This window comes from Setaria viridis, chromosome 4 (assembly GCF_005286985.2).
Source record: "Setaria viridis chromosome 4, Setaria_viridis_v4.0, whole genome shotgun sequence".
NCBI lineage: Eukaryota > Viridiplantae > Streptophyta > Magnoliopsida > Poales > Poaceae > Setaria > Setaria viridis.
Window position 1 is genome coordinate 37,171,968 of NC_048266.2, and position 13,299 is coordinate 37,185,266.

Genomic DNA, 13,299 nt, shown 5'->3' on the forward strand with positions numbered 1-13,299 from the left:
AAGAGAGATGAGGAAGAGTTTCATCAAATGAAAGATAAATTTTATCATTATGACACTCACCAGACTCAGTTACTAAGTTTTTGTGCAATTAGACTAGCCTAATGGCCATGCCACCCGTTGAAACCCAATCCTAGGTTTGCGACAACTATTTCAATACCACTGATTTTTAATCCCAAGACATCATTAATGTATGTATGTCTTAGCAATGAATTACTAGATTGGAGGTTACTCATAGTGGTTTAATATAAGGTTAGCACAATTACTAAGGTTGAGAATATGATAACTGTGTCTACAGAATTTCATAGTTCTCACATATGATGAAACTTCTTCTCCTATTTCGCATTTAACAATGGCGATTAAACAAATGATGGATATTGGTTTTACAATGACGCGCATTTAACAATGGTGATTAAACAGATGATGGATATTGATTTTACAATGACGATTAAACAAATGATGGATATTGGTTTTAACGATGTCATAACGAAATTTGAAGTTTATCGTAGTGGCATACGAAGAATTACTCCCATTAACCACTGCAAATGCTGGCGTCCCTTAGATCTAAGGATGAACGGCCGCGATGCAAGCAAACCCCATATGACCACACCCGAACTGACGAGCCTCCTAGAACGCTCGCCCCGCGCCGCCGGCGTCCACCACCAGACAGAGCAGTCGAAAAACCCTCGCCGCCGCGCCGCCTCGTCGTCTCCGCCGCAGATCTCCCACCAGAAAGCCCCAATCTCCCCGCAACCGCGAAGCTCCCCGCCATGTCGGCGATGCTGGTAGGCAGCAAGGCCGCGGGCTCTTCTTCCGCCATTCCGCAGTCTCGTTCTCACTGACGCTCGTTCGTCTCGTTTCCCGATTCCGCAGCAACCGCAGGTCATCCTGCTCAAGGAGGGCACGGACACGTCGCAGGGGAAGGCGCAGATGGTGAGCAACATCAACGCGTGCACGGCGGTGGTGGACACGGTGCGCACCACGCTGGGACCCCGCGGCATGGACAAGCTCATCCACGACGACAAGGGCGGCGTCACCATCTCCAACGACGGCGCCACCATCATGCGCCTCCTCGACATCGTCCACCCCGCCGCCAATATCCTCGTCGACATCGCCAGGTCGCAGGACTCCGAGGTGAGCTCACCGAAGAGATTTGCTCTAACTTGCTCGAGTGTGCGCTTGGCCTGTTGTGATGTGTGAGCTTGTTCCGTGCATTTTATAAGAATGCTCCACTTCGCAATGAGCTGAGGGACGAGATTCCATTCCATTATCAATGTGCCATAAATGCGCTGAAATGAAGTTTGCATTTCCTTCTGGATCTTTTGGATTGTCTTTCTTACAGATCAGTTCTACAGTATAACGCCCATGATGTATCGACTATTGCAAATTGTTAGATCAACTTTCTGAGCATAAAAGGTTCCATTTATTTTGTCCAATGCTTACCTTTATACATTGTCCAGAAAATCATTCCTCAATAAACAGCATACCAGTCTTGTTTGTATTTTGTCAGGATGTACTTTACGTTTTCCTCTGTGCTCTAGAGTGATTAGGCCAATATTTGTGTTCCCTGCTATTTGAGTGAGCTGCCAGTTTTAGCCTGCCATTTCTTGTATCTTGATCGGTTTAATCCCCTAGATTTGTTTGCAACCTTCAATGTGCTGTAGCTGTGCAGTAATCTGGACAAATAAAATTCTGTTTTCCTCAGGTTGGTGATGGGACTACTACTGTGGTGCTTCTAGCTGGTGAATTTTTAAAGGAGGCAAAGCCTTATATTGAGGACGGTGTACACCCTCACAGTCTAATTCGCAGTTATAGGACTGCTGGCCATTTGGTTAGTGCATTTACGAGTCTTCTATTCTTTGAACATCTTTGCATTGAGTGCCTTGCCAATTTTTAAATTTAACTTTTTAATCCACACGAGTTTCTCATCAGGCGACTGAGAAAGTTAAAGAGCTGGCGGTTAGCATAGAAGGGAAAAGCCTTGAAGAAAAGAAAACACTGTTAGCCAAATGCGCTGCAACAACGCTCTCATCGAAGTTAATAGGCGGCGAGAAAGAGTTCTTTGCTTCTATGGTTGTTGATGCTGTGCTTGCTATTGGAAATGATGACAGGCTTAACATGATTGGAATAAAAAAGGTAATTTCTTAATATCTTTGTACCAGAATCTTCATGTTAATCCTTGATGTTGATATATATTGGTTGCTACTGATACGAAACTGGGTCTTTATTTCTTTTTATGCTTAGCTGCTAAATTTCATTCTGAATCAAGGTGTTCTTGTATTTGAACTGTTATTAGGTTCCTGGAGGTACTATGAGAGATTCTTTCCTTGTTAATGGTGTTGCCTTCAAAAAGACGTTTTCATATGCTGGGTTTGAGCAACAGCCAAAGAAATTCTTGAATCCAAAGATTCTTTTGCTCAACATTGAGCTTGAGCTGAAATCTGAGAAAGAAAATGCAGAGATTAGGTATGCTAATCAAATCTAAATACAGTTACAGTGTTGACTTGATTTGTACTTGTATTTTACATGCCCTCCGTTGTCTGTTTGTTTCTCACTGCACTCTGATTTTACTATAGATTGTCAGACCCTCTGCAATACCAGTCAATTGTTGACGCTGAGTGGAACATTATTTATGATAAATTGGATAAATGTGTAAAAAGTGGGGCAAAAATAGTGCTTTCTCGGTTGGCAATTGGTGATCTCGCAACACAAGTATGTACTATCAGTCTATCACTGCAGTCTTTTTTTTTGCTCTAACTTGCATAGTTTAATGCTGTAGGCTTGGCTTAATGAATCTTCTTTATGCAGTATTTCGCAGATCGTGACATTTTCTGTGCTGGCCGTGTTACGGAAGAGGATTTACAGCGTGTTGCAGCAGCAACCGGTGGATTCGTTCAGACATCTGTGAACAATGTCATCGACGAGGTATATGCTCAAGTGGTTGTTTTTGGTATATAGATGGATATTGAGCTGTATTTTGAGTTCTGTGTTTTGCTGTCGGTTATTATGCAGTAAACATAAGCTGCCCTGAACTTATCTGCTCCTTTTTGTTGAAAAAGGTTCTTGGTTCCTGTGAAGTATTCGAGGAAAGGCAAGTGGGAAATGAACGGTTTAACATATTCAGTGGCTGTCCTTCTGGTCAAACAGCAACCATAGTCCTTCGGGGTGGTGCAGATCAGGTCCTTAACTGCTACAATGATTTGTCAAGTCTGAAGATTAATCATAACCATACTAATTCTGTTTTTAATGCTAATATGCTATATAGTTCATTGAGGAAGCTGAAAGAAGTCTCCATGATGCCATCATGATTGTTAGGAGAGCGCTTAAGAATTCAACAGTTGTGCCTGGTGGTGGTGCGATTGATGTATGTATCATCAACTTAAGCTAAGTGGTGTGATATTTTACAAATATTGGTATCCTAACCTGTTTCCTTTTATATTAGATGGAAGTAAGCAAGTATCTCAGGCAGCATGCACGGACCATAGCCGGGAAGTCTCAGTTTTTTGTTAATTCATTCGCTAAAGCACTTGAGGTATATCTTCCTGGCTTGTTCTTTTCCATGCAATGCATATAATTCACGTATATCAATAATTTGTGCCAGTCACATCGTCTGGAAACGTCCTTGACCTTTAATAGGCTGCTGTTGGTTGAACTTTCTCTGAAATGAAGGAAATATGCTTGTTTATGTTTTGTTGAAGCACTATAGTTTGTGAATAACATTAGAATGACGTAGTTATACTTTCGAGTCACTCAGTTTTGTTTGGTGTTTGTTAAGTTCTTATATATATCACAGTTTTCAAATACATAGAATGCTAGTTCCTTAGTTGAAATAAATCTTCGTGCAGGTTATTCCGAGACAACTTTGTGACAATGCTGGATTTGATGCAACTGATGTGCTAAATAAGCTCAGACAGAAGCATGCATCTGGTTGGTTAAACTTTGTCTTTGTTTCAATACTTTAGCTTCCCCGCAATTTCGGAACTTCTTCATGAACTCAGAAACTATTATTTTTCTGAACTTTGTGTTCACTTTTAACAGGTGAAGGTGCTAACTATGGTGTGGACATCAACACTGGTGGAATTGCTGATTCTTTTGCTAACTTTGTGTGGGAACCTGCAGTAGTGAAGGTATATGTGCTTTGCATGTTACTTCTCAGCCTTCTCACATTCTAGTTCTAACATTGCTGGCATCAAAAATTATTTTCCAGATCAATGCTATAAATGCTGCAACTGAAGCTGCTTGTCTTATTCTCAGCGTGGATGAGACTGTTAAAAACCCCAAGGTAAGGAAATGTACAGAATGCATGATATTGGTCTTACTAAGAATGGGCAAATGTTTTTCAATTTCTATATCATGCACTACCAACACATTTTAGTGGGAACATTGTAGTCGTAATCTTTTTTCCATATGTAATTTGAAGAAACAAAGAAAGACAGACTCAAAATTCCTTTGCTTGGGGGATTGGAGAGCGTTAGTGATATTTCCTGTTTTTAAATGTTTGGTGTCCTCCTTTTAGGCACTGTAATGTAAGTACACTTCAGTATGGTAATAGTTAATTTAACGATGAAAGAACTGTAAGTCTGTCGCATCATTTTATAGTTGCCAGGACCTGCACATAATTTTTGCAACCATGCTGTTTTTTATTATTCTGCTACACAAATAAAAAGGATGAACCCAGTGCTGAATGCTGCTACACATATGCTCGTGTTTAGTAATTTGCAACTTCGGGATGCTTGAGTGTTCTTTTTCTCCAGTTAAAGTTTATGGAAAAGTTTGTTCCAGACAAAACATTCCTGCTTACCTTAATGTTGTATTATTTTTTATCATATTGTTTCTCTACATATTGGTGGTACTAGAACCATTGTTTATATTATTTTTATACTACATATCCTTGTGCTAGAAGCTGTTTGAGCCAATCACACATCAATTTCGCAATATTAAGATTTTTTTTGCAAGCTGCTTCTCTGCATATTGTTGCTACAACGAATTTCAAATAATCTAATTGGGTTGTCATCTATGCTCTAGTCTGAAAGTGCACAAGGTGATGCTGCTGCTATGGGTGGTCGGGGCCGTGGTGGAGCTGCAATGCGTGGCCGTGGTGGAAGGGGTATGAGGCGGCGATAATCAATCGATACCACATAGTATCTTTGGGTCACTTGAGTGGGTCAAATTTTGGAGCTAGGCCCTTCCTCTTCCTATATCCATGCTCTCCCTGCGTGGTGTTGTTTGTGAGCTCTATGATTTCCTAGATGTGCTAATTGGAACAGCAAATGGATTGCAAATATTGCTGTTATGTAAACATTACAGGCAGACAATTGGGAGCTTTTGGCCCCATCTTGTTCGTTTCCTGCGTAGCACTCGGTAGTGTCGTCTTGTGAACCAGATTTATGTGATGAGATTGTTCAATATTATTTGTTCATTGTGCGGGTTTCATCTCATCTCATCTCATCTCAAGTTGGTGAGATCATTCAGCACACACTTCTGTGCGTTGTTCGTCATTCACAATATGCCTGGTTTTGCATAGGCCAATTTCCGACGGCTGAAACCAAAATTGTTTCGTGGAGATGTATTGACCGATTGAACAAAAGGTTGAGATAAAACTGTAAATGAAAAGATGGGGCGTCAAATGCACCACTAAACTACCGATCCACATACTTAGACAACCGAATTATCTGAACAGAACTGTAAACAGTAAGCCCGAAGTATGCAGTGCTGATCAAGCAGAAGCAGCCATTGACAAAGTACATGAACTTCTTAATGCCATGCCTACAGTGGAGTAATGTGAACGAATGATTAGGTCATTCAGAATTCGGAAAGAATATGTTTGGTGAAACTGAAAGCACCACTATACCTTGAGCAATCACATTCTCGGTCTGCTGGAAGAGGCTTTTCGTTCCCTGGGGCACTGGGATCTTTCTTGGATGGATTCATCTGCAGTTAGATACAGTAGTTCAGATTCTTTCTTCTCAGTGTAAGATTTGTGGGGCTTAACAAGAGCATCATGCTCGACTAAGCATCTCAACTAAACAAGATACAAAAGAGGCAACTCGATTGTTTCCTTTTTCTTTTCAAGTGAAAAAAATGTAATTAAACACCTTATATTCTAGTTGATTATTAGAAGGGGTTAAACTAATTACGAAGGCATCTTCCCAATTGCTTAAAGAAAGCGTGCAAAGAAATACGCCAACCTTTAGTAACAGGAAACCGTTACTATTTAGAATTTTGAGTTGAATCGATCCGATTTAATACCTACATTTATAACTAATTCATAAAAGAGTAACAAACTTGGGCATGCTATTTCAAATATAGTCACATTATAAAAAACCAACATTGCAAGGAAGAAAAGATTTGTTCTAACAACATGTTAAAAAACTTAGTGACAACTGTATCCGCTCAAATAATTGTATAAATTAAACAATCAATTATTTAGGAAAGGTTTAGAAATATGAGTGGAACACTATACCCTGGTATTTTCAGTGGGAAGGCCTGAGCTGATGTTCCTTCTTCCAACAGCAGAATCAGAACCTGCCTGGACCTGAATGAACAAATAACGTGCTAAAAAAATCAGGAAAACTGGTTCCTCTGTTAAGGAGGGAAATCTTCTGGTGCTCAAAAAAATAACTATCCCATGACAAGTAAATCGCAGAGGTCAATTGATGTGTATATCATGTTGAACTGCAAAAACTTGGTCCTGAAATTTCGTTTCTGAATGAACTAATAATCCATGCAGCACATAGATATATTTCGAGGAACAAAGAAAAGACTCACAAGAACATAATGTATATTACAACTTTAGTAGATAATGCTAGAAAAATCTTGACAGGAATAGAAACAGCACGGATAAGCTTTTTAATGGCAACGTCAAAAAAGTATTACCTTTGAGGATGAGCTGAAACTATAGGTAGCATTGGCTCTAGGCTTATCGTACAGTAGATTCTTGGTTCTTGGTGGGCAGCCAAAGGCGGAGCTCTCCTATACCTGAAGAGGAGGAACCCATTGAATCTAGCGTTAGAAAAGAGTTGACGACATTACACCTGAACCCAAGCAGAGTCAAATCGCCAACCAACTTAGCCATCTGGGGCAGCCGCCCCTTCACGACATGACGCGGCAGGACTTCGGCGAGCTTGGATCCGAGAAGGCGCAGCGCCATGGCTCCCGCGCGGTCGAGGTCGAGATGACGAGATGTCGAGACTCAAAGACAGATCGAGGAGGAAAGGATGGCACAAATCCTCACCGGGCCAACCTTTTTAAGCCGCGGCGACGGGACACGTACGGTACGCGAGGCTAGTCGTAGTGTCGTGCAAGGGCTCTCGGCTCTTCACGTACCCGCATATTCTTGTGAGTATCATACTCAAAGACGGGCCCTTGTGGTCGTCCTACATAGCTAGTATAGCTATACGCCTATACGACAGCAGACGCGTAAAAAGCAAGGACTCCGCGTGTTAGCAAAAAGACCGGTAAGGACTCCGTCCTAGTACCGGTAAAGACCGATAAGCGACAGCAGCCGTCCTTCTAGCGCGGAAACCAGAGACCGATGCCGTCTCGCCAAAGAAAAAAAAAATCACGCAGCAAGAGCTCCTTTACTTTTCCTATATAAGCGGTGGCGAGGTCACAGTCCAAATATCCAAATCTTAGCACAGCTTGGATAGATTCCGTACGTGCAAACCGTAGTAGCTTCTCGAGGCGAAATGTTGTACGCATTCAATATTTCAATTTACTCAAATGAACTCAGACGAACATCGAGACAAAGTACACAAGACATCGACGTACTTTTTGGTTTTTTTGCTTGTCACAGAACACAAAAAAAAGCAATGCAAGTCTTAACCCATGTTCACCTTTTTTAAAAAAAATAATCGGATGAACACATGTACACTCGATGAACCCATTCTGCCTCACTTTCTGTGTGCGTAGAACTAAAAAGTTTCAAGAAAAACAATATGGGAACATCCTTACAAACAAAATCATTTTCAGATACGATCATGGATTGGATACAAGGAAAAAAAAAACAACATGAATCGCCGACCGCCTTGAAGCCGAGGATGTAGATGTATTGGCCTCCAGTCCTCCACTGCTACTCCAAATCTCCAATACTGCAGTACTTCTCTGTGCTCTGACGTCCGAACAGGAGGAAGATGCAGTACGTTCGTTTGACCTGCTAAATAAAGCCCACCGGACAGGCGGACAGCAATACAAGCTCACTAGTCATCTTATCTTCGGCAGCGAAGTGGAGAGGCGGTCTCTTCCACCTGCTCCCATAAATAAAATTATCATGCAGCAGATAAAGGAATTTCAGCTCACATAATTGGGTGTGATATTTTAAAGGGAGCAGATCATTGTAGTGTTGCCATGTTGCAATGTAGTTTCTTATATTTCTCATGCTAAAATATCTAGTGAAGTATGACAACTATATCTCATACATTTTAGAACCTTCTTACCTTAAGAATTACTAGATCTGAACCGGCCACCAAACATGACTGATCTTAGCGTCTTTGCATCAAGAGCCAAATTCCTCAAAAGGTTGTCACGGAGGGTAACAAGTACAGACACAATTTTTAGGCAATTCGTCAAATTCACCTTAGCCTTTAAGCGAGGTGTACTTGGAGTGGCAATAGGGATATAGGCCTTGTTCTCAGAGAGAATTTTAAAAGCTCTCATTCTTCCCTCCTCCCTCTAGTCACCCATCCTAATCCTTCACCTTTGACTTCACGTCTCCCCCCTAAAAGTACTTCACCTTCCTCGTCTCGAGGCGGACTATTGCCCCATAGAATCAATGCATCCTTTCAGTCCACTTCGGGCGCTAAGTTTGCTTGCAAGGCGAGCAAGTTGGCGAACAGCAGCAGCCATCTTTCTGCACGCACTAACTCCTCCTGCAAAGTCACCAATCACTTGAACAAGCCAAGCAAAAGAGTCAGAAATTGGAGTAGAAGAAAGACATAGGGGGTGCTTTACGAAGTCCGATTCCCCAACAGCCATTACTCCTTATGAATGCAACCATTACTCCCTATGAATGCAAATCTCACTTCATTACTCTGCATAAGATCGGCTCTCCTTACACAACCCTCTTATTTTTCATTTCTCCCCACAAAATTCCATACCGCTCCTATATATTTACACACCCTCTTGGAACCTTGCCTCTTCTTACCTTCTCTACATCCTATGACAAGCAAACTGTATACGCATAATGAAGATGTCGGTTAGCATTAGAAGAATAATTAAGTCTTTTCTTAGCGTACGGACTTGTTCATCCGTTCGGTATGGGAGGTATTGGGACCTGTAGAGCACTAAGCCTGCAAGAGGAAGTGGGTATCTTAAGATTACGCCGAACTAATAGCTAGCATGATTCATCTTGTTATTGACATTACTCGGCTTATAGATGGCATTATTTAACTAAATGGCTACTTGATGGCATTACTCGACCGATAGATGTCATGCCTCAAGCCATGGATGACCCTATCTTGGTCAAAAATGGACAAATGTTTACACCTAATCTTTTTGGCAACGAGTATTTAATTAACTTACAAGGTGTGATTAGTGTATATTGTGATAGTTAGGTCAAGCTACGCATTTTGATCCCAAAATCACTAAATAACACATTTTATATAATCTCTTAAATTATCAAATGGTTACCTTTCTCAAGCCCAATTTTCCTTACAATTTTCTTTCAACGTACAGAGATATAAATCATCTATCCACCAATGTCTAAAACATGTTTGCATGAGATTGAGAAAACAATATTTCTTCACTAAACTTAGAGCACGTGCACAATTTTCTTTAGAACTTGCTATGCACGCATCAGAGGAATCAAAACACCCATCCAAGTTTAACCGGAGTGGTCGAAGAAAGGAGTTAGAGGTCACATACCAAACCCAACAAAATTAGCTGTTACTGTGCAGCCATGACGCATATTGTTCCCAGGGCATAGCGTGGAAAGCTCACAAAGCCCCCATCCCAGTTCGACCGGGTTCAACTGGTGCAGACATCACACTTAGGGTAGAAAAGATCATATTAATCGTGAGAATGTGTCTATAAGATTGTTAGTGATACTTTTAGCTTTGAGACACCTGTAAAACATTTATATTGGATGGGATTAACTTTCATATAGGTGTTTAACGATGACAGAACATTCTCTCCTTTTAAACATTAATGCGTACCTTGCATTGTATTTCTTTGATCCAAGGCATCTGTACCAAAAAAAGGGAAAGTTATATTGCACTCGAGCATTTCTACTTCTCCCCGTACTCAAATTTTAATACCTAATCACCTGCCACAACACCTCCTTGAGCTCCGGTAGCAACTTCTTCTTCAGCTCTGGGAAGTTTGGGCTCGGGGTTGGGTTCGGGGGTGGGGGTTACCTGTAGCCTCCGGGTGTAGGAGCTCCGGGTGGCTCACCAGTCGGCGGCGGTGGTGGTAGTCGAGATAGCGGGTGAGCGGAGGCAGCGAGGCGCCGTCAGAGCCATGCAGATGTGGACCCCCGGTTGGGGGGTGGAGGTGGCGGGGGGTTGGGTTCGGGGGTGGGGGTTACCTTTAGCCTCCGGGTGTAGGAGCTCCGGGTGGCTCACCAGTCGGCGGCGGCGGTGGTAGTCGAGATAGCGGGTGAGCGGAGGCAGCGAGGCGCCGTCAGAGCCATGCAGATGTGGACCCCCGGTTGGGGGGTGGAGGTGGCGGGGGCGAGCACCGGTGGCGAGAGACAAGTAGGGCGGTGAAGGAGGTGGGGGCGGCTCAGGTGATCTCCGACAATAGGAATGAATGGCAGAGGAGGGTGGACGGAGGGAGGTGTGGTGGAGGGAAGGAGGGTGGGTGGGCCTCGCCGGTGAGGCAGCAGCAATTCAGTAAAGGAGATACGGTGGAGGACTGGAGGGAGGCTGGTGGGAGGAGGTAGAGGATGAAGCGTTATCATAATTTTAGATCTGACGGTATCGTGTGGGAAGGATTCTCTACAATGGAGTGCTGCGTAGATAACCCAAAAAATCACATCTAACATCGCTTTGCCATGATACGCGAGCATGAAAATGTTAACAGATGCCAGATATGTTTAGATAAAAACGGATGGGGCCAGATAGGTTCACATAAAAACGGATGGAGCAAATAGCCTGCTTACTGAGGAAGGGATGTAAATGGAAAAGAAAAATCAGCACAAATAAATTAAGAAGACAACATCTTAGAATGCCATGTTATTATCATAGAACCATCTGCATCATAGCCAACATCATCTTCGGATCAAGCAACTGACTGCAACATTACTAACACAGAACCCACTTAAGATAGTTTTGTTACAATCACATTTGGTGAACCACAGCACATATAGGCAGAAGATTTATCATTTCCCAAGTAACAGACTCATTTCTTCCCACTTTTCTTCAGGCCAGAGCCACCAATCGCACCCTTCTGTGCCTTGGCCTTCAGTTCCTTCAGCGCCTGTCCATGCAACATAGACAAACCTTCTGTGAGCAAATAAGGATCCCAACTGAAGAAACAAGCACCATTTAGAATTGAATCTCACCTTTTCCTCATCTTTCTTCTTCTGCAGATACGCAAGATCAGACTGCAAAGATTGATGGTATCAGAATGATGTCAAGTGGAGACACATTATAACTGATCACTGAATCAGCTCAGGCATCCTTTTCTATTGCTACATTCACTAGTTCTCCAAATCAAAAGAGATTTGGATTTTTATAGCAGTCACAATATCATATTCAGATTGCTACCCTATCCTTTTCATAATATACTTTGGAAGTGCTTATTGGATTCAGCTTTGCTTGTTTATCATGGGACTTGACTGCCATGTGTTCCAGCAAAAGAACCAATAACATAAACAGTTTCCTTCCTATTATATAATTGCATTCTCTTTTTGACTTAAGACATGAGGTTGAGTTTTTTCCATTAAAGAAATTTCCATCCTGAAACACTCTGTCCCAACCAGCTTCTAGATTAATGACAGGATAATAGGATAGACCAAAGAAACAGCTCCAAATAGCACAATCCCTAACAATCAAATGGAAGATGCACCCAATTCAGAAACATTGCAATTAAGATGAATCCTCAATTTCCAGATTGTCAAAGACAGACAGTTTTTAAGCAATTCGCCAAATTCTCCTTAGCGTTTAGAATTACTAGATCTGAACCAGCCACCAAACATGAACTGATCTTAGCGTCTTTGCATCAAGAGCCAAATTCCCCAAAAGGTTGTCACGGAGGGTAACAAGTACAGACACAGTTTTTAGGCAATTCGCCAAATTCACCTTAGCCTTAAGAATTACTAGTTATGAACCAATCACCAAGTATGAACTGATCTTAGTGCGTTTGCATTAAGAGTCAAGCCATACGGTCAGAGACTACACGCGCAGATCGCTAATCAGGCAACCAACCAAACGCGCGCAACGGAATGGAAGAAGAGGACAACGCGCAGCAGCATACCTCGTCGTACTCCTTCTTGTCGACCTTGGGCGCCTTCAACGGCTTGGCCTTCCCTCCTGCAAGGCCACCCCGAATCCCATCAGTCAGAAACCAAATCGAACTAGATCCCGCGAAACACGCGAGCGCAAGAGGAGGTAGGGGAGCGAGCAGACCGACGCACCTTGTTTCGACATGGCGGACGGGGCGGATCGGCGAGCGGGGCACGAAACCCTAGCTGGCGGGTGCCGCGGCGACGGGGGAGGTGGGGAAAGGCAAGCGAGACTGCGGCTGGAGACGGGCGAGGTGGGCGAGCGAACGGCGTTTATAGATAGACGGACCGAAAGGTTGCGTGCACGAGCCGCGAGGCCGTGGGAATCTTGGCATCTTGCGATCGGCGGAGCTCGGGCCGGGCTTTCCTCTCGGTGGTGTGCGGGAATGGTGGGTGCATTTGGCCCATGTACTGTGCCTAACTAAATGGGCTGATATTTTTTCATGGACTCTGTTGGCCCATAACAAGATCCTGGGCTGTGTTTGTCAGTATTTGGTGATCGTCCTTCCTTGTGCGTTACAACTTACAACTTGCAATAAATTGCTTGCTCCTGTCACTCGCTCCATACAAAGCCAATTGGCTGGAAATTTAGCATGTTCGCTTTAGCTTATCTACCGGCTTATCAGTCACCAAATAGTGTTTTTCTCTCATAACAAATTAGTCGTTTCAGCTTTTCAGGTGGCTTATAATCCAGCCGCCGTTAGTTCTGTAGCACCCAAAGAATGCCGTTTCCGGAAAATACTACCGAAAGACGTCTGTCACGCGAGATACCACAGAAATAACAATCCGTTACCCAGAAATAGCATTCCGTCGCATTCTAGGCTGACGGCGTAAACTCTGTGAAGAAAAAGTTCGCCTGA

The 13,299-nt window shown here is 42.9% G+C and overlaps 1 protein-coding gene and 1 long non-coding RNA gene across 2 annotated transcripts; one reads left to right on the forward strand and one right to left on the reverse strand.

The window, feature by feature from the left end:
• Positions 1 to 620: 620 nt before the first annotated feature.
• On the forward strand, positions 621 to 5,435 carry LOC117853829 (T-complex protein 1 subunit eta). The gene is made up of 14 exons (XM_034736116.2): positions 621 to 782; positions 871 to 1,131; positions 1,703 to 1,828; positions 1,930 to 2,133; positions 2,294 to 2,463; positions 2,574 to 2,709; positions 2,806 to 2,922; positions 3,057 to 3,176; positions 3,263 to 3,361; positions 3,440 to 3,529; positions 3,843 to 3,924; positions 4,036 to 4,124; positions 4,205 to 4,279; positions 5,023 to 5,435. Exons 1-14 carry the CDS (start codon positions 768 to 770, stop codon positions 5,119 to 5,121), a joined length of 1,683 nt encoding a protein of 560 aa, XP_034592007.1. The 5' UTR covers positions 621 to 767; the 3' UTR covers positions 5,122 to 5,435.
• A 5,704-nt stretch (positions 5,436 to 11,139) lies between these two features.
• On the reverse strand, positions 11,140 to 12,730 carry LOC117854006 (uncharacterized). The gene is made up of 4 exons (XR_004640168.2): positions 12,572 to 12,730; positions 12,412 to 12,467; positions 11,498 to 11,539; positions 11,140 to 11,412 (listed from the first exon to the last, which is right to left on the reverse strand). It is a non-coding gene; the product is annotated as an uncharacterized lncRNA (long non-coding RNA).
• Between the last annotated feature and the right edge of the window lie 569 nt (positions 12,731 to 13,299).

Excerpts from the sequence above, each read along its gene's own strand:
- LOC117853829 (XM_034736116.2), top strand. Across the intron at positions 2,134-2,293 it reads ACATGATTGGAATAAAAAAG|GTTCCTGGAGGTACTATGAG; the intron begins GTAATTTCTTAA and ends AACTGTTATTAG. Across the intron at positions 2,923-3,056 it reads TGAACAATGTCATCGACGAG|GTTCTTGGTTCCTGTGAAGT; the intron begins GTATATGCTCAA and ends TTGTTGAAAAAG.